General features: G+C 42.5%; 5 protein-coding genes and 1 long non-coding RNA gene across 7 annotated transcripts; 2 read left to right on the top strand and 4 right to left on the bottom strand.

Moving 5' to 3' along the window:
* Nucleotides 1-2,237: 2,237 nt before the first annotated feature.
* On the bottom strand, nucleotides 2,238-5,057 carry LOC108120470 (uncharacterized). Its single transcript, XM_043209764.2, has 2 exons — nucleotides 4,670-5,057; nucleotides 2,238-4,618 (listed from the first exon to the last, which is right to left on the bottom strand). The coding sequence occupies exons 1-2, from the start codon at nucleotides 4,905-4,907 to the stop codon at nucleotides 2,277-2,279; spliced, it is 2,580 nt and encodes an 859-aa protein (XP_043065699.1). The 5' UTR covers nucleotides 4,908-5,057; the 3' UTR covers nucleotides 2,238-2,276.
* Nucleotides 5,058-5,956: 899 nt separating this feature from the next.
* Spt6 (transcription elongation factor Spt6) lies at nucleotides 5,957-12,992 on the bottom strand. The gene is made up of 6 exons (XM_017234211.3): nucleotides 12,856-12,992; nucleotides 12,558-12,642; nucleotides 11,793-12,022; nucleotides 11,605-11,724; nucleotides 11,395-11,546; nucleotides 5,957-11,319 (listed from the first exon to the last, which is right to left on the bottom strand). Exons 1-6 carry the CDS (start codon nucleotides 12,892-12,894, stop codon nucleotides 6,339-6,341), a joined length of 5,607 nt encoding a protein of 1,868 aa, XP_017089700.3. The 5' UTR covers nucleotides 12,895-12,992; the 3' UTR covers nucleotides 5,957-6,338.
* Nucleotides 12,993-12,994: 2 nt separating this feature from the next.
* On the top strand, nucleotides 12,995-15,681 carry LOC108120509 (uncharacterized). 2 transcript variants are annotated; one of them, XM_017234212.3, is made up of 3 exons: nucleotides 12,995-13,121; nucleotides 13,367-14,219; nucleotides 15,411-15,681. In XM_017234212.3, exons 2-3 carry the CDS (start codon nucleotides 13,401-13,403, stop codon nucleotides 15,519-15,521), a joined length of 930 nt encoding a protein of 309 aa, XP_017089701.2. In that variant the 5' UTR covers nucleotides 12,995-13,121; nucleotides 13,367-13,400; the 3' UTR covers nucleotides 15,522-15,681. The 2 variants fall into 2 exon arrangements, with proteins under 2 accessions (XP_017089701.2, XP_017089703.2); XM_017234214.3 differs by lacking the exon at nucleotides 12,995-13,121 and adding an exon at nucleotides 13,128-13,150.
* Nucleotides 15,682-16,776: 1,095 nt separating this feature from the next.
* Nucleotides 16,777-17,362, bottom strand: LOC138926793 (uncharacterized). The gene is made up of 3 exons (XR_011443455.1): nucleotides 17,246-17,362; nucleotides 17,015-17,167; nucleotides 16,777-16,951 (listed from the first exon to the last, which is right to left on the bottom strand). It is a non-coding gene; the product is annotated as an uncharacterized lncRNA (long non-coding RNA).
* Nucleotides 17,363-17,640: 278 nt separating this feature from the next.
* schlank (ceramide synthase schlank) lies at nucleotides 17,641-27,261 on the top strand. Its single transcript, XM_017234250.3, has 6 exons — nucleotides 17,641-18,445; nucleotides 25,199-25,319; nucleotides 25,378-25,599; nucleotides 25,657-25,994; nucleotides 26,059-26,203; nucleotides 26,269-27,261. Exons 1-6 carry the CDS (start codon nucleotides 18,261-18,263, stop codon nucleotides 26,482-26,484), a joined length of 1,227 nt encoding a protein of 408 aa, XP_017089739.2. The 5' UTR covers nucleotides 17,641-18,260; the 3' UTR covers nucleotides 26,485-27,261.
* Josd (Josephin domain containing) lies at nucleotides 23,687-24,561 on the bottom strand. Its single transcript, XM_017234251.3, has one exon. It carries the CDS (start codon nucleotides 24,488-24,490, stop codon nucleotides 23,816-23,818), a length of 675 nt encoding a protein of 224 aa, XP_017089740.3. The 5' UTR covers nucleotides 24,491-24,561; the 3' UTR covers nucleotides 23,687-23,815.
* Nucleotides 27,262-27,319: the final 58 nt, after the last annotated feature.

The raw sequence follows: 27,319 nt of genomic DNA, 5'->3' as shown, positions 1-27,319 counted from the left end.
AATTTCAAAAATTTTTTCGGTGATAGATTTTGATGCAGATTTACTGGAAATCGATCCACAAATCATTTAAGGTATTCCGCTTGAGAATCGGGTATGAATTGGCGAAGATATGGACATTGCTGTGGAGCCTATATGGAAATCCCGGATTTTCAAGGGATTGCCCCACAAAATTTCGAAAAAATTTCAAAAATTATTTCGATGATAGATTTTGATGCAGATTTACTGGAAATCGATCCACAAATCATTTAAGGTATTCCGCTTGAGAATCGGATAAGAATTGCCGAAGATATGGACATTGCTGTGGAGCCAATATGGAAATCCCGGATTTTCAAGGAATTGCCTCACAAAATTTGGGAAAAATTTCAAAAATTATTTCGATGATAGATTTTGATGCAGATTTACTGGAAATCGATCCACAAATCATTTAAGGTATTCCGCTTGAGAATCGGATTCGAATTGCCGAAGATATGGACATTGACAGTGAGCTTATATGGAAATCCCGGATTTTCAAGGGATTAGCCCACAAAATTTGGAAAAAATTTTAAAAATTATTTCGATGATAGATTTTGATGCAGATTTACTGAAAATCGATCCACAAATCATTTAAGGTATTCCGCATGAGAATCGGATTCGAATTGCCGAAGATATGGACATTGCTGTGGAGCCAATATGGAAATCCCGGATTTTCCCCACAAAATTTGGAAAAAATTTCAAAAATTATTTCGATGATAGATTTTGATGCAGATTTACTGGAAATCGATCCACAAATCATTTAAGGTATTCCGCTTGAGAATCGGATTCGAATTGGCGAAGATATGGACATTGCTGTGGAGCTTATATGGAAATCCCGGATTTTCAAGGGATTGGCCCACAAAATTTGGAAAAAATTTCAAAAATTATTTCGATGATAGATTTTGATGCAGATTTACTGGAAATCGATCCACAAATCATTTAAGGTATTCCGCTTGAGAATCGGATTTGAATTGCCGAAGATATGGACATTGCTGTGGAGCCTATATGGAAATCGCGGATTTTCAAGGGATTGGCCCACAAAATTTGGAAAAAATTTCAAAAATTATTTCGATGATAGATTTTGATGCAGATTTACTGGAAATCGATCCACAAAGCATTTAAGGTATTCCGCTTGAGAATCGGATTCGAATTGCCGAAGATATGGACATTGACAGGGAGCTTATATGGAAATCCCGGATTTTCGAGGGATTGGCCTACAAAATTTCGAAAAAATTTCAAAAATTATTTCGATGATAGATTTTGATGCAGATTTACTGGAAATCGATCCACAAATCATTTAAGGTATTCCGCTTGAGAATCGGATTCGAATTGCCGAAGATATGGACATTGCTGTGGAGCCTATATGGAAATCGCGGATTTTCAAGGGATTGGCCCACAAAATTTGGAAAAAATTTCAAAAATTATTTCGATGATAGATTTTGATGCAGATTTACTGGAAATCGATCCACAAAGCATTTAAGGTATTCCGCTTGAGAATCGGATTCGAATTGCCGAAGATATGGACATTGACAGGGAGCTTATATGGAAATCCCGGATTTTCAAGGATTGCCCCACAAAATTTGGAAAAAATTTCAAAAATTATTTCGATGATAGATTTTGATGCAGATTTACTGAAAATCGATCCACAAATCATTTAAGGTATTCCGCTTGAGAATCGGATTCGAATTGCCGAAGATATGGACATTGCTGTGGAGCCTATATGGAAATCGCGGATTTTCAAGGGATTGGCCCACAAAATTTGGAAAAAATTTCAAAAATTATTTCGATGATAGATTTTGATGCAGATTTACTGGAAATCGATCCACAAATCATTTAAGGTATTCCGCTTGAGAATCGGATTCGAATTGCCGAAGATATGGACATTGACAGGGAGCTTATATGGAAATCCCGGATTTTCAAGGGATTGCCCCACAAAATTTGGAAAAAATTTCAAAAATTATTTCGATGATAGATTTTGATGCAGATTTACTGGAAATCGATCCACAAATCATTTAAGGTATTCCGCTTGAGAATCGGATTCGAATTGCCGAAGATATGGACATTGCTGTGGAGCTTATGTGGAAATCCATGGAAGATGGGAGATATTGCAATAGCTGTGGTATAGACTCGGTGTTCAAGAAAGCCTTCAAAGAACCCAGAGTGTAATAATAAATGATCTTAATATATAACAAAATATAGAATATTTATTAACTGCAACGGCAGCCTAAATGCTTTGCTGTACCAAAAGTACATAAAAAAATATATTAACGCAGTTTTTCCAGGAAACGGTGTAGTTCCTGAACGAACTCAAATACCTTCTTGAAGTTCGGCTTCTCACGGGAGCACTCCTGGACAAAATCAACGGGGCTACAGAGACCCAGACCCTTGACGACACCAGTACCGAATGCAAGAGTCTCCACCGTTCCAGTACCTTGGAGATACTTGGAGCTAATGAGCTTTGGGCGGTAAGCGTGGATGAGGGCGCATAGGGCGCGACCACTGGTCCAGGATTCGGAAAACTCGTACATGGGAATGCCATGGGGTCGGGTCTTCTCTTGGCACCACTTCAGAGTCCAAAGGCGACGGTCACCGAAGGTCTTGCCCTCGAAGTCTGGAAACGAAGAGACGTTGGAAACGATGCTGCTCGAAGAGTCCTTGCTCGTTAAGGACATCTTATCACTCCACGTCACAGGATAGTTATACGGAAGCATGGCCAGGTTGCTCTTGGAGCTCGTTTCAGATTTTATAATCACATCGCTAGGACCTTTTGTAGAACTCTCTTCCGAGTACTCCAATTTCATGTACCTCCATTTCTTACGGACTGCAAGAAGATTGTCCTGCAAAGAACGACACACTGCCTGCCATTTTATTTCGCAGGCGGGGAACTTCAGTTGCCTATGAAACTGGATGGCTTTGAGGACATTATCGATCAACTGCACGGTGTCTTTCCTGAAGTGTTTCAGAGATTCAAAAGAAGTCATATTGGACGTCTTTATTTTGATTGGGCCTGGCATCTTGGTGGTTGTAGAGCTTAGCTTGGAAATATTCTGTTTCACAAACACGTTTCGGCTGAAAAGGACTCTTAGTGTCTCCGATTCCAGTTCGTTTCGTTCTACTTCAAAGGATTTTCTAGACGAAGTTTTTGGAGGTTCCTGGGTTTTCTCAGGGATAGAAGCTCTTTTGTACAGGTTATCTGTTTGGAGATCCATGTAGCTTTTCTGCAGCCTTTCATAGGCTTCCTGGAGCTTCCTTATATTCCCGTAGGCTGATTCTAACTCACGTTTGGTATCGGCTAGACAGTTCCTAAGGTCCTCTGAGCAGGTTATTTCATTTGCCAGCATCTCTTCGTCTTTAATCTCTTGGGTTTTATAGACTTCTTTTAGCTTCCAGTAATCCTCGTTGGCTAATTCCAGCTCACGTTGGGTATCAGCCAGACGATTCCTAAGATCTGCTGTGGAGCTCCTTTCCATGGCCAGTATCTCTTGGTCTTTCTGTTGCTGGGCTTTATAGGCTTCCTTGATTTTTGAGTAATCCTGGTTGGCTGATTCTAGCTCACGTTGGGTATCGGTTAGACGATTCCTAAGATCCGTACAGGAGCTCTTCTCCATGGCCAGCATCTCTTCGTCTTTCTGCTTCTGGGCTTTATAGACCTCCTTAAGTTTCGAGTAATCCTCGTTGGCTAATTCTAGCTCTCGTTTGGTATCGGCTAAACGATTCCTAAGATCTATACAGGACCTCCTCTCCTTGGCCAGTATCTCTTGGTCTTTCTGCTCCTGGGCTTTATAGGCTTCCTTGATTTTTGAGTAATCCTGGTTGGCTGATTCTAGCTCACGTTGGGTATCGGTTAGACGATTCCTAAGATCCGTACAGGAGCTTCTCTCCTTGGCCAGTATCTCTTGGTCTTTCTGTTGCTGGGTTTTAAAGGTTTCCTTCAGTTTCGAGTAATCCTCGTTAGCTAATTCTAGCTCTCGTTTGGTATCGGTTAGACGATTCCTAAGATCCGTACAGGAGCTTCTCTCCATGGCCAGTATCTCTTGGTCTTTCTGTTGCTGGGTTTTAAAGGTTTCCTTCAGTTTCGAGTAATCCTCGTTGGCTAATTCTAGCTCTCGTTTGGTATCGGCTAAACGATTCCTAAGATCTATACAGGACCTCCTCTCCTTGGCCAGTATCTCTTGGTCTTTCTGCTCCTGGGCTTTATAGGCTTCCTTTAGCTTCTTGAAATCCTCTGTGCCTGATTCCAATTCACGTTGGGTATCGGCGAGACAACTCATAAGGTCATTGACAAGCATTTCGTGCTCTTCTTTTTGGGCCGACATGTCCTTTTTGTCCTCAAGAGCCTCCCTCAAAAGCAATAGCTTGTTAGACACTTCCAGCAGTTGCCGAATTGCATTTTTCTGTAACAATATTTTCTTAAGACTGGCCACCTCATCAGGGTTGGGATGTGAGGGCTGAGGGTAAGGGTTCTCCTGCGGATCTCTGGCCATTTTCTCCAGCTCATCAAGAACCGAACTAAGCTGCATCTGATAGGTTTGTTGTACATGTTGGGTAATTTCATCGCCTTCCTCCCACGGATGAATCATATGAAGTTGCTTCATTATCCCTGAACCTGCATATAATATACTCGTAGAAAAGGATGTTTATTAAATTTAATACTCACATTTTTTCAACACATCGGAATTCTTATTCTTTTCCGAATCATCATTATCCTGGGATCCCCCGTACTTTTCGGACATGCGCCTGATCAATAAAAGGGTCTCCCCCATGCACCTCTTATTTTGTGAAAATATTGATGTTTCGTTGAATTGTTTGATGGCATCACTGGATGGCTGTTCTTCGTTGTCGTTGGATAGTAATTGTTTTAATTTCAAAATACGATCTATTAAATCAGGCGCCATTTTGAGAAAATGTTTCAAATTTAGCAAAGCAACTGAAGCTGACTACGAGGCGGAATGTAGTTGATATATGTACTATATACCTGAAACTGACACTATCTCAAATGTGACGGAAAAGTAAATGAGTATTTATATTATTTTATTTTATGATTCAAATGTCCCTCGAATAGTTCGAAAAAATGTTTCCTTTTCTTTGAAAAATACTGAAACCAACCAGTCGGGTAAGAATTGGCGAAGGTATAGCCATTTTCAAGGGATTGCCCCACAAAATTTGGAAAAAATTTCAAAAATTATTTCGATGATAGATTTTGACGCAGATTTACTGGAAATCGATCCACAAATCATTTAAGGTATTCCGCATGAGAATCGGATTCGAATTGCCGAAGATATGGACATTGACAGGGAGCTTATATGGAAATCCCGGATTTTCGAGGGATTGCCCCACAAAATTTCGAAAAAATTTCAAAAATTATGTCGATGATAGATTTTGATGCAGATTTACTGGAAATCGATCCACAAATCATTTAAGGTATTCCGCTTGAGAATCGGATTCGAATTGGCGAAGATACGGACATTGACAGGGAGCTTATATGGAAATCCCGGATTTTCGAGGGATTGCCCCACAAAATTTGGAAAAAATTTCAAAAATTATTTCGATGATAGATTTTGATGCAGATTTACTGGAAATCGATCCACAAATCATTTAAGGTAATCCGCATGAGAATCGGATAAGAATTGGCGAAGATATCGGCATTGCTGTGGAGCTTATATGGAAATCCCGGGTTTTCAAGGGATTCCCCTAAAAAATTTGGAAAAATATTTTTGAAATTTTTTCTAGAGATATTCTAATGCAGATTTGTGGAAAACGGAGCCCCAAACTCGAGAAGATATTCCGCTGTAGGATCGAAGGCCAATTGGAAAAGATACAGACGTCCAACCCGACTGAAGATGCTTCTTATTTTTTTTTTAATTTCAAGATTTTGGGTTTTAATATTAATTCTAAAGTTAATTTTTAAAGATCCGCCGCACAAATAAGAACACGCTCCTGGGACTTCTGGTCAGAAAAAATTGAAATTTATTTTTCGTCCTTTGTCACAAAAGTCCCTCCTTGGAACCGGGCTCTCTGCACCTCCTCCATCCGCCTATCCGCCGAGGACTGCTCTGTATATATGTAGGTGTGTGTGTTTGTGTTTGTTTTTGTTTCCGTGTAGGTGTAGGTGTATTTATATATATATATATATATATATAGATAGTTACATATATATAGATAGTGTATTATAATTATATAGACGCGGAATCGGCTTGGACTTAAACGTAAATATCGTTGAGGATCAATGCCCAATCGCACTCTAAACTAAAGTCATCTGTTCTGATCTCGATTTTTGTTGTTTTTTTTTTGTTTTTGTTTTTGTTGTTTATATATCTTATCCTGCCCTAATTCTCATCGTAGAGGGGCGTGGCATCGCCCAGATTCATCGAGTGGGGCGAGGTATTGGTGCGGGGTGTACTGCGCACCGATGACTTGGAGGAGACCGTCGAGGCGCCGTGTCCCTGATTGATGCCCATGCCCCGATTGTGACTGCTGCTGTTGTAGTCGTTGCCATAGCCACCTCCTCCTCCTCCGCCCACTCCACCTCCCGCTCGGGTCGAGCCAGTGCCACCACCTCCCGATCCTATACCTAAACTCAATTCCAAACCCATGCCCATGCCTCCGATCGGCTGTTGCGGCTGGTGCTGATGCTGGTGGGATGATGGCGGTGGTCGGCGCCTGGCCCAGGAATCATTGGCCAGCTGCCAGTCGAGGTTCTCTTTGGCCCGTTGCTGGTGATGCGGCGGCATGTTGTAATTGGAATTGGAGTTACTGCCGCTGCCGCTGCCACTCGTCTCGTAATACCTGGGCGTGCCGCCGCGTCCCGATCCGCCGTAGTGATGACCCTGCTGGCTGCTGGACGACTGCGAACTGGGGCTGGGCACGTTGTGGCCGTAGCGAGGCGTTTGGGAGGCGTGCGGCGTGTAGGGCGTCATGAACGGTGTCTGGCCGCTGGGCGTGTACGGAGTGTTGATGATGGCCCCGAACGAGGGCGTGGACGAGCTGCCGTAATGACTGCCGCTTGAGGCGGCGGCCGCTGCTGCTGCTGCCGATGCCGCCGCAGATCCAATGGACGACGGGCCATATCCCACAATGGTCTGGGTTATGGAGTAGGCGCTGGAACCGCCGCCACCACCGCCGGTGCTAGAGATACCGCTGCGTGGCGTGCCGCCGGAAACACTGCCCGTTATGCTGTAGGGAGCCATGGAGCCGGACACCGAACCCGGACCGCCCGAGCCCATCGACATGGCGGACATGGCCGGGGGCGGGCGCATGCTGTGATTGTGCAACGGTGTGGAATTGGAGCCGCTGAGAGAGTTCATGGCCGGGGAGGCAGTCGGGTCCAGCCAGTGCTCCTTGAACCAGCGCAGCAGGCTGTTGACCGAGTCGAAGATCTGGCCACGGAACCGATACCCCTCCGGCATCACAGTGACGTACTCGTGCCGCACCTTCGTCTTGGGGAGGGAGGAGAGCAGGAACTTGCCGGGCATGCCGCGCGAGGCGGTGAAGAAGTAATGGATCTTCTTTGGATCCCGGGTCTTTTCTTCGCGCAGGATCCCCTCCATGAACTCGCGTTCGTTGCCATTCGGGGGCGTCGTGTTGGGCTTGTAGTACTTGTACTGGATCAGCTCCCGGGCGGCCAGGGCCATGGGGGTGATGTGGCGGGCGATGATCTCGTCCAGATCCTCAAACTCCTCGGTGCCGATCCACAGACTCCGGCCCAGGCTATACTCGTTCTCCTTGCCCTCCTCGCGCACATCGATGTGCTGGAAGATGTCGTCGGCCACCTTCCACGTGGCCGTCAGATGGTCCTTGGACTTGCTGCTGGGCCGCAGGGCCACCTCGCCCTGGTCGGCCTCCGCCAGCATGGCCACCACCTCGGCATACGACTTGTTGAAGAAGCTGGGATGCGCAATCACCCGTCGGGCGTATGTCTTGCGCTTCAGCGCCTTGGCCTTGGCATCGGAGGCCTTCCGGTTGTCCTGCTCCTCCGTGACAAAGTCGTAGAAGGCGTCCCGGCGCGGCCGCCACTCGTTGTTCACGTCCTTGAGGTCCGCCGTCTTCGAGGAGCAGTCCACCGAGAACCGATCAATGTCGATCTTGATGATCCGCACATGGATCAGCTGGGTGACGCGGACACGCTCCTCGGGATTGCGCACCTGCTTGTCGGACAGATTCTTGATGTGTATGAAGCCCGGCAGGCCGTTGTCCAGCCGCACCCTGACACCGGACGCCTGGCCGGGACACGCATTGGCATCGAAATGATTCCACACCTCGGCCAGTTCGGGGAAGTCGTCCTTGTGACAGAAGGGACACTGCCAGCTGTCGCTCGACTCGATGCGCACCGGATTGGCGTTGTCGAGCTGCTCGCCCTGGGGCCGCCGGTACGTGAAGCCCGTCACTACGGCGGTGACGCACTTGCCCACGTAGAACGAGTCCGGGGTCTCTTTGGTCAGCATGTCGAAGAGCTCTTCGGCGCTGGGCTTGGTGTACGGCGTCCGGTAGTCCTTGTACAGGCAACTCAGCTCGTTCCGGATATCGTACAGGGTTATGCTCTTGCTGCCGAATCCCTGACGCTCCAGCTCCACGGCAAACGCATCCAGATCGAGATCCTTGAGGCGTTCGGGTGACTCGAGAATCTCCTCGAGGGCACCGGCCGGATTCGTCTCCTCGTCATCGTACTCCATGGCATCGATGGCCATTTTGCGGGCCCACTCGTACGTCTCGGGATGGACACGCGATCCGTCCAACACCTCCACATACGCCTCGGTGCTGTCGCCCAACGACGAGGTATCGATCTTGATGAAGCCGCTGCAGTTGATGAACACCTTGGGCCCCAAATGGCAGACGGTGACCAGCTGGGTGCGGTTCTCCAGGCGCTGGTTGCTCTGCTTGAGCAACTTCAGCAGCGCCTGGCCCTTGCGCGGTCCCAGGCCGCAGGTGTACTGCAGCAGGTTGACCGTCCGTGAGTTCTGCACCATCAGATTGATGTCCAGGCCCACCTCGCTGGTCCGGTTGATGAACTCCAGACTGAGCTGCTCCAACAGCTGTTCGCGCGGCACTCGCTCCTGCAGCGGATGGTAGCGCAGGCAGAGTATCTCGTCATCGGCATCGCACAGCTGGGAGTACTCCACCAGTGGATCCTGCATCTTGCGGGCCAGCGATACGGCCTGCTTGAGCAGAGCTGGGTACTCCTTGAAGTCGGACTCGCCCTTCTTGGAATTGGCATAGATCTTGGCGAGCTCGTTGTCGATCAGCTCCACTTCGATGGGCGGGAACTGTTCGGAGGTCTCCAGCTCCTTGAGGATCTCCTTGATGTCTGTTTGAATGGCCTGGGCATCCCGGCTCTCCGCCCCAATCACCACCACATGCGGCTTCTTCGTTTTGATGAATTCGCTCAGCTTCCGGAGATCGTTCAGCTTTTGTGTCTTCTCCTCGGCGTTGTGCGAGTTCTTGCGCTTGAGGATGTTGGGCAGCCGGAGGTAGTCGGATATGTCGCCCTCCACGGTGGTAATGGCACAGAAGGCGGCCACCGACTGGTCCGGATCATAGGCCAGCGACAATACCCGGATGCCGCGCAACGTGCTCCACTCCTCGTAGCCGTAATCGGACGGCAGTTCCGGCTTGTAGGGCGCCACCTTGAGCCACTTGTATAGCTTGGCGGTGCAGGAACGCAGCACAAACTGTTGCGCCTCCTCGTGCAGGGTGGCGCGCAGCTCCTTGATCAGATCGGGTATAACCCACTTCTGTAGCGCCAGCTTGACGCACTCGGCGCGCAGAGCATTCCATTCGAGGACATGCTTGGAGAACTGATCGAGATGGTAGAGGGCCTTGGCCTCCTCAACGTAATCACCGGGCGGTCCGTTGGCATTCGCATTGCCCTCGAACTCCTCCAGGAAGGTAATCTCCAGCAGCTTCTCCTCCTCGGCCATCAGCAGCTTGATGAACTGGTCACCGAACAGATCGCCCACCGGCTTCTTGGCCACATACTTCATCGAGTACACCGGTGAGTTTTCGTCGATCAGCACCATGCCGTTCTTGGTCGGCCGGATGTTGAGGCGCGCCCGATCGAAGTACACCTCGCGCATAGTTTTGCGCAGCAAGGGCTCCTGGGCCAGTTGCCGGGCGACCACATACTTGGCGGCATGCAGGACATCGTCGACGGTCATGAAGCGCGGCGACAGATACTTCTTGGCCAGCTCCGTGGGACTGAGACTCTCCTGGGTGACTTCGTTGCGCTGGTAGTTGTCGCGCAGATTCTCCGCAAACTGTTCCGGCGTGAGACCGAAATGCTTGGCAAATCCGCAGATTCCCGCCTTCCGGAACACCGCATACGGACTGCTGTTGGGCGCCTGTTTCAGTTGGTCGTCGACCAGCTCCGGATCGTCGTCCTCCTCGGGATCCGGGATCGTAACCGCAGCACCATCCGCACCCTCATCTCCGCCGTTCTCCAAGGCAGCTGCCTGGCGGCGAGCTTTGGCCTCGCGCCGTTCCTGCAACAGCTTGCGTCGCTGCTCGGCCTGCATGCGCGGCAGCTCGTGGGAATAGTTCAGCAGGAAGTACATGTGGACGTCCTTCAGTTCCTCCATCGACTGGACATCGGCCAGGCGCTCAAAGTCGCTGTCCTGCATCAGCCGGATGTCGTCCGGCAGCGGCTTCTCCGGATCGGAGCAGAGCGTGTCCAACTGGAACTGGCGCATCTTCTCGAAGAGAGCCTTCAGCTTTCGCTTCCGTTCGTTGAGCTGGCACCAGCGCTCATCGAAGTAGTAGACCTTCCACAGGTCATCGATGCTCAGCTCCGGCTTAACGTACTCCTTCCGGTAGAAGGCGATGAACGGCACCTCCAGCTGCTGGTTCCGGATGAACTCCAAAGTCTGTTTTATCTTGTTGACGGCCGTGGGCGGCTTTCGCAACTTCTCCCGATTGTCGGCCTTCTCCTGCTCGGAAACGGTTTGCTTGCAGAAGGCGAATCGATAGATCCAATCGGCCTCTTCGTCCAGCTCATGGGATCCCTCCGGCACTGGTGTCACCGGCACCTGACGCAGCTGCATACGCTCGGGTATGTCGGTTTTTCGAATTTCATTGTCCAGGTCGGTGAAGTGGCCACGCTTCAGTTCGCTCGGCTCATAAATGTCAAAGATCGTCTTTCTGGCCACCTTCTTCTTCAGGGCCTTCTTCTTCTTGACCCGTCCCTCATCCCCGCCGGCCAGCTCCTCGTCGTACTCATCGCCCTCGGAGTCATCCTCGTACTCGTCCTCCTCGTACTTGGAGAAGTCATCATAGTCGAAGTCCACACCAAAGATATCCTGGCCCTCCTGCAGGGATCTATAAAATAATTCATAATTTTAATAATAAATTTTAGAATTAAGTTTTTCTTTTTAGTTTAAAGATTAAACTTACGCATCTGTAAAGATGGGACGACGCTTCTTTTTCTTTTCGGCTATGGGACGACCATTGTCGTCCACAATAAAGTCATCCGCATCCGACTCGGAGTCCTCTTCATCGAAGGCGTCCACCTCCCGAGGACTGCGTTCACTGCGGTGTTCAATGCTCTAAGGATTCGGATTAGAATGAGTGATTCCCATAAAGAGAGATATCTATATGGCCTACCTCATCATTCTCATCGAACAGTTGCTCGGCGATCTGTTCGCGTGCCAGACCCTCGTCCACGTGCTGCTCCTCGCCATCGCTTTCGTTGTCGTGGATGCGCCGCAGACGTTTGAAACGTTTCTACCAAAAAAAAAATATAGAAATATAATTCTTAATCTTAGATCGTTCAATAGAAGTAGAAGACCTACCCTTCGCTCGACTTTCACGCCCAAGTTCTCCTCAATCAGATCATAATCGTCGTCCTCCAGTCGATCATCCAGATCATCATCCTCGTGCTTTTTACGCTTTTTGCCGCTTCCGCCGCCTTCGTCGTCGCCGCCGCTCCCAGTATCGGAGTCATCGCCACTGCCATCATCCTCCTCGATGGGATTGTCGTCGATCAGATCCTTCAGCTCCTCCCGCAGACGTTCTTCGTCGTCTAACCAAGCCAACAAATGAAAAAATTGACTTAATTAAGCAATCTATAGGCAGTATTTGATATTTTTTGTGAAAAGAAAAAGCCCTAATGGCAGCTTGGACTCAAATGCTGAGAGACTGAGACTTGCATTGATTAATCCAGCAGAGGGTCTCGATTTTGAATGCATTATCTTCTAATTCGCCGCATTTCAGCGCCCGACCTCTTGACCAATACATGCAAACATGTTATGGGCTCGACTACTGCTACTGGTGCGGGTACTGGTGGCTATAGCCACGGTAGCACGGTAAAAAACACAAGACCTAACCTCAAACTTGAAAAACAAAAATTAGATGGTCAGGGAGGGGGGGCCGAATAGCATCCCCCTTGCGGCCATCATGTTCATAGCCAGGCCAGGATGATGTTGGCTTTACCCCCCATCCTCCCCTCCCCCCAAATACTATTGGAAGCGGTTGATGGCCGACTGACTGACTGGCTGGATGACATGGCTGGGTTGTTTGTTGATTGGTTTTTAGGAAACCGGGAATGTGTAACGCACCTTCCTCCTCCTCGCTGCTGTCGGATACGGCGGCTTTCAGCTTCTTCAGTTTCTTGCGCTCGTGCACGTCTAATTCTTCCTCCTCCTGCAATGGTAAGAGCAAAGCATTGGGCCAAAAAAAATAAAAAAAAAAAAGGCCGCAAAATGAAAAAAAATGCAATATATGTCGCGCTCGAGCTATACACACACAAACATAGATACGTATATGTATATGCACGCACGCACGCCTACAACACGGAGCTAAACGCAACGCGGGGCATGCAAAAACGGTGCAAATACAAAAATTGCAAAACCCTACCTCTGATTCTTCGGCCTCCGAGTCCAGAAATTCGGCCATCGTAATAAATTAAATAATTAAAATATATGCTTAAAAACGAATTTAACTAAAATTAATGCACAATAAACGTCGCTTGTAGTGTCACAATAAAAAAAAAACCCAGAGATCAAGAAGCAGAAATCTATCAGTGTTGGCAAACGCACGTTGTCGGCGTACACAATTTTCTTTTTTTCAATTATTTATCGATATGTTATGAGTCATAAGAAAATATCTCAGGTATACTACAGGTAAGCTTAACCTTCCAATTTGATATTGAGTAAGTTTTAAGTGCATAATAAAGTTAAAGAAAAAATTCGATTATTTTAATGAGAAGCTTGGGCTTTGGTTTCCGCCCTCAATTACAATCGTATACTGTCTGACGCCCATAATACTATGACGACGTGATGACGTGATAACATATTTTTGCAAAACAATATATCTCAGTTAATTGAATTACAAAAGCCCCACCAATTATAGTCAATTTCTTTTTCAGTTGAAGTCTGGCAACTGCAAAGCATAGAACAACTATGATCGGCAGCGGAGCTCTGTTTGTTTTGCAGGCGTTATTCATCATTCAGTTTGCAATGGCGACACCCAAAGATGAATACACCGCCATTAACGACGGCCTGCAGGCAATTGAAAATGTTTCGGAGAAGCTGAGGCATGAAATCAACAACCAAGTCAATATTCAGGAGCTTCAGCACGTCATCGACGACATTGACCGTTCGATGCTGGGCTACCAGGGCACCGCCAAACGGCATTTGGATGAACTGCGTCGCTTGAACAGTATAGCACGCCTTAAGTTCATGGACGTAAAGGGTTCTTTGCTTGAGTGGTGTGTATCGTCCAACAGCACCCTTCCATTAACCATTGAGAGCATAACCAACCCCATCATCGGTGAGGAGGAAAGAAACATAGTATGGAAGAGCACTATGATGTCCATTGCTAGCGGAGTTAAAAAAACGAAAGAGAGCATTGCTTCTTTTGAAGAAACGAAGGAAATAAGGAGCCAATTGGATGAGTTGTTGGAGGGCATGAAGAAGGATGTCAAGTTTGATTTCAGTCCTGATGGCTACTACGCCACCAAGATGACCACGGGCAGCGCCAGTTCCATCCCATCGATTGTCACATATTTGTTCATCATTTTGTCATCGCTACAGTGTGCTTGGGCCCGTGCCACCAATTCCAATCGCGTGGAACGTGAAGCCAGGATCAACGGGTTTGATAAAGCCGATCTGCTGATGAAAATTGAAAAAGCTGAATCAATTGCCACAATCGATGCTGATTTGTCGGATGCCAAGGCAAGCTTGGAGTCCTTAGGCCAAATGATTTCCCAAGCAGATAAGGTACGTTTACTTCTCACTGGCTACATGTTATCCTTTTGAAAATTCGCATATGGTTGCAAATTTTATTTAAGGGGTTATATACAGTTGTGATATATGAAAAAATCGATTTTTTTTTTTATTGCATATTCTTTAAGTATATTTTATTGGGAATTCATAACGATCGGAGCATTAGAACCGAAGCTGTAGCTATTTATAGCGCACTATCTGCATATAAATCTTGAACAAACTTGAAACTTTAAACGCGATTATCTCAGAATCTTTTTTTTTGGGAAATTACCTTTGCGGTGGACACGATTACTAAAAAACTACTAATCCGATCAACACCAAATTTTGACCACTTATTTATTATGATATTAGCTAGTCCGTGAACGAGGGATTTTCAATTTTTTTGAAAACTCCTTTTTTAAAGCACAAAAAACGAAAATCTTATACGTTGAAAAAGTACATTTTTTGTTAAAAACGTCGCCATTTTTTTTTAAATCAAAATTTTTAAAAATCCCTCGTTCACGGACTAAACAATACAATATACTAACTAAACTTTTTTGAATTTTGGATTTCGGATGAACCGTTTTCGAGAAATCTTGTCCACCGCAAGACACCATCGAAAAAAGACGATCCGGGAATTCGTCTATAACATTTTTGTTATGTAATATTTTTTTATGAAAAAATTTAATTAAGTACCCAGAAACATGTACTAAACAACGTCGGTAAAACATTTTTCGATAAAAATCCATATTTTTGCGCGGTACAACTGTATATAACCCCTTAAATTATATACACCTACTATACACCATAGATTGACTAGACTCGCGATCACCATAGATCACTCACCATAGATCGTCGCGTTGTGCGCAAACGGACCCTTAATAATTGTTGTTGCAAACTCGGGACCGCGGGGTCGGGACCGCAACCTGCCTCGTAATTTGTGTAGCATTGTTTTTGTAAATCTTTACGGCTCACTGACCGCGCGACTCGATCCTCTGGACCGATTTTCTGGCGCCAAAAATTACGAATAACGGGGGGGAGCCTTGAGGGCCCGAGGAGCCATGGGCTTGCCCACCCCTGGACTAGACTATATATGTATGTACCTAGCAACCCCCGGCTTGCCTTAGATAGATAGCTTCTAGAACGAATGACTAATCTTTTCCGAGAAAATCGTTTAAATACTGTGATTCCTATTTTTATTTTTAGAGCCAACGAGTCCTCTTGGCAGACAGCCCAGCACTTCAGGCCGATCTCCTCGAAACCTTCAAGAGTATTGGACATGAGTGCTACCAATATGTCAAAGAGCAGAAGGCCTAAACCTTCCTCATATATATATATATATATATATACAAATGGAACCTCATCACAAATGTATAATGTGTTTTTTGCTTTTCACAGTAATTGCTACAAAAAGTTGTTTTAACAGACTAAAGTCAGAGAGCAAATTCGTTAACCAATAAATAACCAATATTTAAAATGTCAAATCTCATAGTAGAGTAGTGGTCGGCACCCCAATAGATTGATATGATTTTAGCATACATATTACATGTATATCAATGCTTACACGGCCGACCTCCCTGTTCTTCAGAGGCCTGACCTGCTCGCAGCAACCTATGCAGACGACACCGCCTTCCGATACGATGCAATTGCAGCTTGACTTGCTCAGCGACTGGCAAAAGCGATGGAACATTGCCGTCAATAATGAGAAGTCCACTGCCTCCACATTTTCTCTCTGCAAAGGCAACTGCCCTCCAGTTAACCTTAACGGCTCTCCAATCCCACAGGTAGACAATCCCAGGTACCTGGGATTCACCCTAGACAGGAGGCTCACCTGGAAGCCCCATCTGATTAAGAAGAGGAAACAGGCTAATCAAAGACTTCGATCCTTCTACTGGCTTATGGGTACGAGATCGAAGCTGAGAACTTCCACTAAACTCCTCATCTACAAGGCAATAATACGCCCTATCTGGACGTACGGCATACAGCTCTGGGGAACTGCGAGCAAGACGAATGTCCGAACTATGCAAGCTTTCGAAAATAGAGCCCTTCGAATCGCCACTGGGGCCCACGTCTATCATGACAATCGCACCATCCACGAGGTTCTCAATTTCCCTTGGGTCAAGGACGAGATACAAAGAAGCAGCGCACGTTACATGCAGAGGCTTCATAATCACCCGAACCGGTTGGCCAGCTCCCTGCTGGACAGCAGCGAGCAACCCAGAAGACTTAAAAGGACACACCCGCTGGACCTCCCCTTACTACTCTAATTTTTTTTTTTTTCTACCATATTAATATTTAAAAATATCTATACGTGAAGTTTACGTGATAAAATTTAATGGTTGTCCCTAATGGACAGTTTTAAATAAACATTACCCTGCTATTACAAAAAAAAAAAAAAAAAAAAAAAATATTACATGTATATGACATTGTACATATTATACATTGTATATTGTATATGTATACAGTGCTGCCAACTTTTGATTAAAAAAAAAAGCTGTTTTTAACTAGAGAGAAACAAAAAAAAAGCTAAAAATATTAAGAAAAAAGCGCAAAAAAATCGCAAAAAATTTTTTTTGTTTTTAATCTTCTTTAATTGTGTAATTTATAAAATATTTAACAAGTCGTCCAATTCATTGCGACTATCATTAGTTTCGCTATCATAAGATAAGTTTGTTCCGATCATGCGAAGATAATTTAATGGAATTTCGTACTCATAGCAGAATTTTCCCAGTCTTCGTAAACCATATCTGTATATTAAAATAAAAGATATAAACATTGGATTTATCTTTTTACTTACAATAAAATATTACCTTATGCTAAGAATGCTGTTAGTCGTGCTTACGCTCATTGAGTTTCTTAGCTTGGATTTTACCAGGCTAAGCTGGCTGAATACGCGCTCAATCTCAGCGTTGGAGATTGGATCACACCATGGCAACGATAGCATTTGCACTTTTGCTTATAGTCTTTTGGCATTGTGTAAATTTGTGTAAATGGTAGTATTGGCAAAAATCGACAAGAACATATGATATGTTGCCACTTACATATATACACCACTGGTAGGTGTTACCGCGCTATTGTTATTTTTTGTATTTATTTTTTTTCTTAAATTTAGAAAAAGCGGAAAAAAGCCAACTGCGTTTTAAAAAAAATCCAGAATTCCCGCTTCCCGCAATTCCCAAATTTTTCCCGCATTTAGACTTTGAAAAAAGCCAGATTTGACGTGAAAAAAGCTGAGTTGGCAGCACTGTATGTATATGACATTGTACATATTATACATTGTATATTATTATCATTCGTTGTCGTTTTCCAACATATCTATCGAAGCTTTCTGCTGGTGGTGGTGGTTTATCGGGTATCGATAAGAATTGTGTGGCTTAGTGTTACCAGATGTGCACCATTCCAAAATGCATAGAGGGTGTGTGTGGTCACACTGAATTGGGGGAAAGAAACATCGATTCCGCTTCTATAGAATAGAGTATTTTTTTTCGTTCGCCCTTAAAGTTAAAGTTAAGCGCACGAGTGACTCTATTCTCCGGGTCCAGTCTATCCAATCGAAATTCTGAAGTGTATTCCTTTGGCTGCATTTTATTCTTCCTTCCAAAGCTGCTTATTCAATAAGCTAAGCGATATATAAAAACAAAAAAATCAAAAAGAACACACCGTGCATAGAGCAAAACTATATCAAAGACAAGAAAACGCATAAAATTCGACAAGTGAAACAATTTGGCGGCGTTTAGTTATTTTTTTTTCGTTTTTGTTTTTAATGTGAGAGAGTGTGTGCCTAAATCGCGTGTGTGCTGTTTTCTTTTTTTTTTTTTTTGTCATTTGGCGGTGCGGTGTTGTTGTTGCGGCTTGTTTCCATTCCACTATCCATCCACTCGGTAGGAGTGGACAACCCGGCATTCATCGTATGACGCCGATATATGCAAGCAGGACATTTATATAGCACAAAAAGGATATCCTAGAGAAACTGTATAAAAAGCTTAAAACCAAAAAAAAAAAAAAAAAAAAAAAAAGAACCGGCAACAACAGCAGCAGCAGCAGGCCAGTGTCAACATGGAGATAATCAATAAGCTGAGCGGTGCTTTTTGGAGCACACAGATCTGGCTGCCGCCGAATACAACATGGGCGGACATAGCGCCCGGCTCCCGGCCGGATGTGGTGCACGCCAACTACAAGGACCTCATCTGGCCGATACCACTGGCCGCGGTGGTCATGCTGGTTCGCTACACCCTAGAGCGGTGAGTTATAGTTCTCTCTCTCTCTCGCTCTCCCTCTCTCTCTGTGGGGGTAAGAGGGAGGCCCACCCCACATCCCTATTCCCGCTCTCTATTTCATTCATACATTTAGTTAGTTTCTAGCTCCCCCCCCTCCCCAACCCTTTTCTATACATCATGTACAGTTAGTTGTAAAGTCAACTTTATTCATAATTTTCTTTTATTTTTATTTTTATTTTTTTTTTTTTCCTTTCGCCGCCAAACAAAACATAACCTCACGTGGAAACGCCCAACATTTTACCGTACTTCTGAGCATACATACGTCACTTTTGTTTGTACGCCTGTATGTGTGTGTGTGTGAGAGAGAGAGGAGGGGCATGCTGGCTACAACTTTAGGTTTTCCCTTCTACAACAACAAAAACAAACAAATAAACAACAAACACAAAAAAAAGAAACCCCCCCTTGAAGCGCCGGCTGCAGTTTAGTTTTTCCCACAATATTTCCACATAAGAAATCGGAGCGTTTACAATGAAAACTAACTATTCGTACTAATTGTTTAGTTAAAAGTAACAAATAAATATACATTTGTTTACTAAATAGTATATACAATGCAATACATGTGTTATTTAGGCTAGCATAGTGACTAGCGAAGGCGACTCCATGCGGCATGTTTGTGGAAACACATACATATACACACACACACATACCTTTGTGTTCGAGATCGTAAATGAGAACAAGCTCACTACAGTGGGCTTGATGCGATTATTATTGGTCTTAATATTAGAAATAGAAAATTAGATAAAATAAATTAATAAAATGAGAAGTTTTATGAGAAATTTATGTTTTTGGTAAAGAAATTAAGGGTTTTTAATTTATTTTTTTAAGTTTTTTGACGTATAATTTTATCAATTAAGTTTTAAATTGTAAAACCATTAAATAATTTATAATTTTCTATAACCCCTATAAAAATCACCATTAAAAATCATTATTTTTTTATTACTTTTTTTTTTAAATTATTTTTTTATGTCTTCCCCCTTTGACTTTTAACCCACTGTTGGTCTCCAAGAGCACTTTTGACGCTTTTCAGGCCAATTAACCCGCCATTGCCGAGTCGTGTGCCTTCAAAATTCGTTAAAGTTTCAAAGAAAATAGAAAAAACCAAAAAAAACCAATGCCATTTATTGCATATTTTTACCCCCCTAAGGGGTGGGCTTCATGTAGTTAATTGCATGCAAGTTGCATTTCCATGTAACATAGCCTCTAAAAATTGTTGTATATTTTTATTTTGTTATTGTAATTTACACATTTTTTTGTGTATTTTTTTTTTTTGCAATGTTTTGCCCTTAATTTTGGCACAAAAACACATACAAACAAACACTCACACACCCATACACTCATATTGAAAGTCAGTCAAGTAAACATTGCCACAGAAATGTCACAGATATGTTTTGTTTTTTTTTTCTTTTTTTTTTGGTTGAGTGTGTGTCAGTGTGTGAGTGGGCAGTTCCACTGTTAAATACACTGTAACCAAAATTGTTGAGTTAATGGAGTTTTGCTTTTTTTTTTTAATTTATGGGTTAATTTAATAGCAGAGGTAGAGATTTAGAAAACCTATAATTACTCAGAAAACCTATAATTTCGCTCATAAATTAAATATTAATTTTACTATTTTATACTTTTTTTATTGCCTATTTTTGTCTGTTTTTTTAATTTAAATGTTTTTTTTTTTACTTTGTGGTTTTGATATGAATTATTATTTTTTTTTTATATATATTTTTTTCAGTGTATAATGTATGCTGTGGCATTTGAATATGAAACCAAAAAAAAAAATCTCAAATCTGTTTCATGGCAGACAGCTTTTTGTTGTTGTTGTATTTCTTTGGCTTGAGCTTCTTCTTCTTCTTCTTCTTCTTCTTCTTGCTTCTTGAACGAGAATTGACCTTCAAGGTCGCTATTTTGGAATTTCTCTCCGCGCTTGGCATTTATCTGATGATTTCGATACAGTTGGAGGGGATCTGGAGGAGTAACTCTATCCACCTGGCGGGTGGTGTTGGCCAACCACGCCACTGCCGGCCCAGCCGATAAGATTTCCTTTCAAGATTTTCGTATAAAACCTGATAATGCCGTTGGGTGCCTCAATTGTTTTACTCGGAACTCACGGAATGACTGTATAAGGGTGGTGTATATTCTCTATCTAACTATCTGTATATATAGCTTTACCCTCAACACCACCCCCTCTTCGGTTATGAGTCATCTAACCAGAATGGCTTGTATTTCCTAAAAACCTAATAGGATTTATTTTTTTTTTTTTATAAAAATTGAAACCAATTTATCATTTTTTATTGAAATTCTGATTAGATATATATATTTTTTTTATCTTTTTGAATATTTTAGCGGAAATGGTACTGGAAAATTTTATTATTAAATAATATTTAATAATTTTATTTTATTGGGAAGGTGTGTTAGTGAAGGTGTGTAATTTTTAATGGAAAATTTATTAATTCAAGTGCAGAATAATTTCCTCAAAAAAAAAAAAAAAAAATCTTATCAATAGATTAGGGATAAATATTAGTAATAGGATTTGAAATTTTTTTTTTAGTTTAAGATTAGGATTTATGGGTGGTATAGTGGTACAATATATATAGGTTTATATATGTATATAGAAGGTATATTTATGTTGAAAGCCATTGCGATACGTAATCACTAAGAGCCGGCTACCCTCATTGACTCTTTGAATGTATTTGTGCGATAAAATTTCAGGTTAATTATTTTAATGGCTTACTACCTTGCCTCTCTTTCTCTCACACTCCCTCTCTCTCTCTCTCTCTCTCGAAAAAGCATTAGAAATTCTAGGAATGATCTGGTTCTTGATTTTGCAATTCCTTCTTCTTGGAGGCCGAAATGAAACCCGTGTTCAAGATTATCAAAAACTCCTCCTACCTCTTTAACTATTACCTTTTTTTAGAAAAAAAAAATATATAAAAAATTGCGGTCACTTCCATTTCTTATCGCTTCGTATTCCTAAAAAAACGCACGTGCTTCACGCATAAAATGAATGAGAATCGAAAAGAGAGAGCGAGAGAGAGAGAGTGAGAGGGGGAGAGTGAGAGAAACACCTGGTCAGGTGGGCCGAAAATAAAAGAGAATTGGTCGAAATTTTGGTGGCTTGAGAGGGGGGGGGCGTTTGAGGTGGACTATGGATTAGAGTGCAGTTTTATATCAAGAGCCTCTAATTAGCATTATTTTTGTTGGTTTTTTAGTTAAACTTTAAAAATTAATTAGGTTTTGATGGTTATTTTTATTATTGATAGTTCTTAAAAATTCATAATATTTATTAAAATATTTGTTTTAAATATTATTCTAATGGTTATACCTTCTCTAAAGGTCTTGAGATGTTTTAATGATATTATTTCAAAGCCTTATCTATTATTTTTAAAACTTAAAAAAACTAGAAAAGGTTTAAAGAATATTTAAAAGACCTTCTTTAGTATTTTTTAAATTTAAAGACCTTGGGGAAGGTTCTAAAATTATTACAAGACATGATCTATAATATTTTAAAAGCCTAATAGTTCTATATTTTTCAAAAAGAAACCCCACAGATATTCCAAAAAAATTAGAAGCCTTCCCAAGTGCCTTCCAACATGATTTCAAGACCTTATTTAGTATTTTTGAAACCTAAAGTGTCTAGAAAAGGTCTATATTTCTATATTCAATATTCCAAAGTTCTATATTTTTCAAAAAGAAACCCCAGAGATATTGCTAAAAAATTAAAAGCGATTTAAAAAACCTAAGAAAAAGGCTTTCAACATTATTTCAAGACCTTCTTTAGTATTTTTTAAACTTTAAGAGCCTAGAAAAGGTCTATATTTCTATATTCAATATTCCAAAGTTCTATATTTTTCAAAAAGAAACCCCAAAGATACTCCTTAAAAAGACTAAGACTTCCAACATTATTTCAAGACCTTCCCAGCCATGTTTTAAACAAACACCCTCCAGTTACCAACATTCCCAAGCCCCTCCAACCATAAAACACTGCCAACCATAGCTTTTGTAATAAAGATTAAAAGTTATAGTTCCTCTACCACAAACACCAAAAAAAAAGAAGGGTTTTCCATTGCGGTTTAACTATTTGTATATGATGCACGACTCTAATCAACTAATCGCGCTGACTAATGACGCTTATGCTAAAATTTTCTTGACAATCTGGGCAATTGCATGAGTCACACCTTATATGGACGTCGGACCGAACCCAAGTCGGGCCATATGAGGACCTGACTTTACCTAATCGCCGGCACAATCACCGGCTAGCTAGCTAGCGTGTCGTATTATCATCAACAAGCTCAAATAATTCCCCAAACAACAGCCGACATATGTACTTTTAAACATGTATATTATATATATACTATAGTACTAAATATATATATATATATTTATATATATTGGTGATAAGAAAGACCCCTGTATAATTGACAAATCGCGAGCTTTGCAATTGGCAGTCATTGCACCCAAAGTGAAATTTCATTTCAGGGCTTGGCTATAGGATGTTGTGGGTTGGGGGCTGGCTTATCGCCAAATTTTTAAGGAAAAATATCAAATTAAAGGCACGACACAAATTTTAAATAAATTGCCAGGGGATTTGACTTGAAAAGTCATAAACAAAAGTATTAAATCAAATTGCTGGTAATTTCAAGTCAATAAGAGGTCTTTAAATATGATTTTGTTGCATACTTTGGGGGGATAGTTAAAGAAATAAAAGCCTTTAAAATAAAAATGTCTATAACTCTTTTTATAATCCTATGATTTGGCTGAAATTTGTTTTTTGGATAATATATGACCTTTAGAATGGTATAATACTACTTTTAGTTTAGAAAAAAATCATTTTAGGTCTAAAAATCGATTTATATATCATATATCATATTTTCATATATAATTTTAATTAAATTAGCAATCTTTTTAACTTGAAAAGTCATAAACAAAGCTATTTAATGAAATTTAAATCAATTTTCAAGTTAATTTAATTCAAATCAGCATTTAAACCAAATATTATTGCCTACTTTTGGGGGATATTTTAAGAAAAACAAACCTTTTAAATAAAAATAACCATAACTCTTATTACAATCCTATGATTTTGCTGAAATTTGATTTTTGGATAATACATGACCTTAGGAATAATATGGTACTAGTTTTAGATTCGAAAAAAAATCATTTCAGGTCTAAAAATCCATATATATATATCCATATATCCATAACTCTTCTTATAATCCTATGATTTGGCTGAAATTTTATTCGTGGATAGTACTATTATAGTACTATAGTATAGTACTATTATAAGAACGAAAAAAAAATCATTCCAGATCACAAATCCTTATATATATGCCTTGTTTGAAAATTAATTTAGTTTCTAAATTCCGGCAACAGCCAGTGCTGCTTCTCGCTCTCACTTGTGACCATGTCCTCGTCCACCTGGATCACCAGGAAGAGCTCATGATCGTTGTCCGGCAGCAGCTGAGTATGCAGATAGTCCAGGAACTGGGCACCCGTGCCCAGGCACTTGGGCTGGCCCAGCTTCGAGTCCAGGTTGTAGTAGCTGCCGTCGATCTGGCGCAGGGCCAGCCAGTGACGCATCTGGAAGGGCATCTGGACGGCATAGTAGCCGAGCGATATCTGGGCGGGCACATTCAGTATGAAGCCGAATATGTTCTCCAAGTCCAGGCAGTGCGGATCCCGACGACGATCGAACCACACGGTCTCGCATCGCTGCTGATTCAGGGCGTACATGATGACATTGATGTCGTAGTTGCCCCATCCGATCCAGGAGCGATGCGGATTCAGCCAGGAGCGCGGTGTCAAAGTATAGCAGTAGTGATCCAGGTCGGACTTGGAGAACATGCCGGGGCACTGGAAGAGATTGTTGAGGGCATGAAGGCCGCACAGATGACGGGTCTGGCGTTCATGGTAGATCATCCTAGTGACTGGATCCTCCTCCTCCTCCTGCACCTCCTGCAGCATTGATGAACGGATGAAATCCCCGCTAGACTGTCGATCTACCCAACTACTGACCGTTTCCATTTTTTTTCTCCCAAAACTCTGTCGAAAGTAGGAACTGAATTTCCGAGTAAAGCTGAAGTCTCCCTCTCGGCTATCTTGGGTGCAGTGCGTCATTGTACTTGTGACGCACTAAGGGTGTGATAATAATAATAATTCAATTTATTTTTGAAACACTCCCCAAAAGGTCACACACGCAACTCCTCCAGGCCCCCATCCCTCAGAATCATGTCATTTTTGATGAGATGGGATTGGGACATGTCATGCGGGTTGGTTTCTGATGGTGGTTAGGGCATCTACAAGTCGATTAATGAATCCGACTACCATTATCACTTGAACTTGAACCTTCAATTAGTTTTCAAATCAAAAAAAAAACAAATCGGAAATCTATAGTTTATTTTATTACGTGATTGGAATGATTGGGATTGGGTCTTGGAGTGGTGCCCACTTTGGGGAAGTATCTATACTTCCTTGGGGTCCACTCTTTTTGGTGCTGGACTGGGTAATTAGTTATGCATGTCGGTGGGTCGCCACCATGCTCATCATGCTCCGCACGTTCCAGACAATGGAGGAGGTGCGTCCCCAAAGCTTTCCAACCAGAATTTCAATGCAAAAATTAAAAATCGAATATTTCCGCATAGATGAGGAGAGTTGCCAGGGTTATTCAAACTAAAAACTATTTTAAAAACTTAAATTAATTTTAAAAATTATCGTTTTTTTAATTCTCAACAGTTTCTGGATATCACCCATTGGAAAATCGTTGGGTATACGTAGTTCTAGACCTAAGAAAGCAGCTAATGTTCCTATACTCGAGACAGCCTATGCCAAATCCACGCGTCTGGACAACAAACGGGTGAGTTTTATTTAATAATTTAATTAATTAAAAAATTAATTTTAATAATTTTTTAAAGCTGGCTCCGTTGTCGAAACAAACCGACATGTCTGAACGCCAAATCGAACGCTGGTGGCGCCTGCGACGTGCCCAGGACAAGCCCTCCACCCTGGTCAAGTTCTGCGAGAACACCTGGCGATGCATCTACTACCTGTACAGCTTCATCTTTGGAGTGATTGTCCTGTGGGACAAGCCCTGGTTCTGGGATGTTAAGAGCTGCTGGTACGGCTATCCCCATCAGGTGAGTGGTCCAGTACTTGTGGATACTATAGTATACTAACTAGATGATCCTTTCCAGTCGATCAGCAATGATATCTGGTGGTATTATATGATTTCGATGTCGTTCTATTGGTCGCTAACCGGCACCCAGTTCTTTGATGTGAAACGCAAGGATTTCTGGCAAATGTTCATCCATCATATGGTCACCCTGCTCCTGATGTCCCTCAGTTGGGTCTGTAATCTGCATCGTGTTGGCTCCTTGGTGCTCGTTGTCCACGACTGTGCCGATATCTTTCTGGAGGCGGCCAAGCTAACCAAATATGCCAAATATCAGAAGCTATGCGATGCCATCTTTGCGATCTTCACGGTGGTCTGGATTGTGACACGATTGGGCTTCTATCCTCGCATCATCTACAGGTGAGTGACCAGAGCAGGTCCAGACCAGAGCACACTTACTGATCCTCCTCCTCCTCGAAAACAGCTCGTCTGTGGAAGCACCACGCATTCTGCCCATGTTCCCAGCCTACTACATCTTTAACTCACTGCTGCTGATGCTCCTCGTCCTGCACGTCATCTGGACATATATGATTCTCAAGATTGTGGTCGACTCTCTGCAGAAGGGTCTGGTAAGTGTCCTCTCCTAACTATTTTCAACTGAAAACCTTGACTTATATCCATGTCCTTGCTGCAGATGTCCGGTGACATTCGGTCCAGTGATAGTGAGGATCTCACAGATAGCTCGGAGAATGCCCGGCTGGCCAATGGATCGGCGCGTTCCAAGGCCAAGTCGAATAGTGGCGGAGGAGCTGGTGGAGCAGAAACTACAGCCATTCAACGAAAGTCCCTCAACGCCAATAATCACACAACCGAATCGGGTGGAGGAGCTGCGTCAGCGGCGTCCCAATAGGCTAGAATGGAGGTCTGGTTAGGAGGATGGAGGAGGAGGCAGCACCTATTATAAAGGTGCAGGTTCAGGAGCAACAACAACAACAACAACAACAACAAACAAACAACACCCACACCAACATGCATAACCCACACACACACACACGCTACAAACACACACACACAACACACACACACACGCATACAAAAACCAAACCAGTTCAGAACGTTTTTATGTTAATTATTATTTTTTATATATTAATTTTTTTTTAAGATTAAAAACAAACGAAAAAAAAACGAAAAACAAAAAATGAAAAAACCAAATTTTCAATAAAATCGATAAAATTAATGCGTAAAATAATTAACTTGTCTATCGTTGTTAAAAAAAAATTTAAAAACTTAAATTTAAATTTAAAAAAAAAATATAAGAAATTATGCCTCAAGGTTTTTTGTTGTTGTTTTGCTTAACCAAAAAAAAGAAAAAAACAAATTAAGAAACAAAAGAGAAAAAAAAACATGAAATTAAAAATTTAATATTAAATTTAAAAATTAAAATTAAAATGGAAGAAAAGTAATTTTAATGCTAAGCCAAGGACGACAGTGCTGAGAAGACTGTGTGGGACGGAAACCAAAATTCGCTTAAAAAATTGATTAAAAAACAACAAAAACAAATTATACAAAACCAACAACAACAACAAATAGTAGACAAACAAAAACAACTATTGTAAATATTGTACTTGTATGTTTCCCATATTAATAAATTTATGCAAAAAAATAAAACAAATTACAAGACCAAAAATACTTAGTCTTTTTTTTCTTAAAAAATATTGAATTAAAAAGAGATGGCTAGTCTTAAA

Source organism: Drosophila bipectinata, chromosome XL, assembly GCF_030179905.1.
Source record: "Drosophila bipectinata strain 14024-0381.07 chromosome XL, DbipHiC1v2, whole genome shotgun sequence".
Classification (NCBI taxonomy): domain Eukaryota; kingdom Metazoa; phylum Arthropoda; class Insecta; order Diptera; family Drosophilidae; genus Drosophila; species Drosophila bipectinata.
The sequence above is the reverse complement of the archived record's forward strand: the minus strand, read 5'-3'. Positions and strand labels throughout refer to the sequence as shown.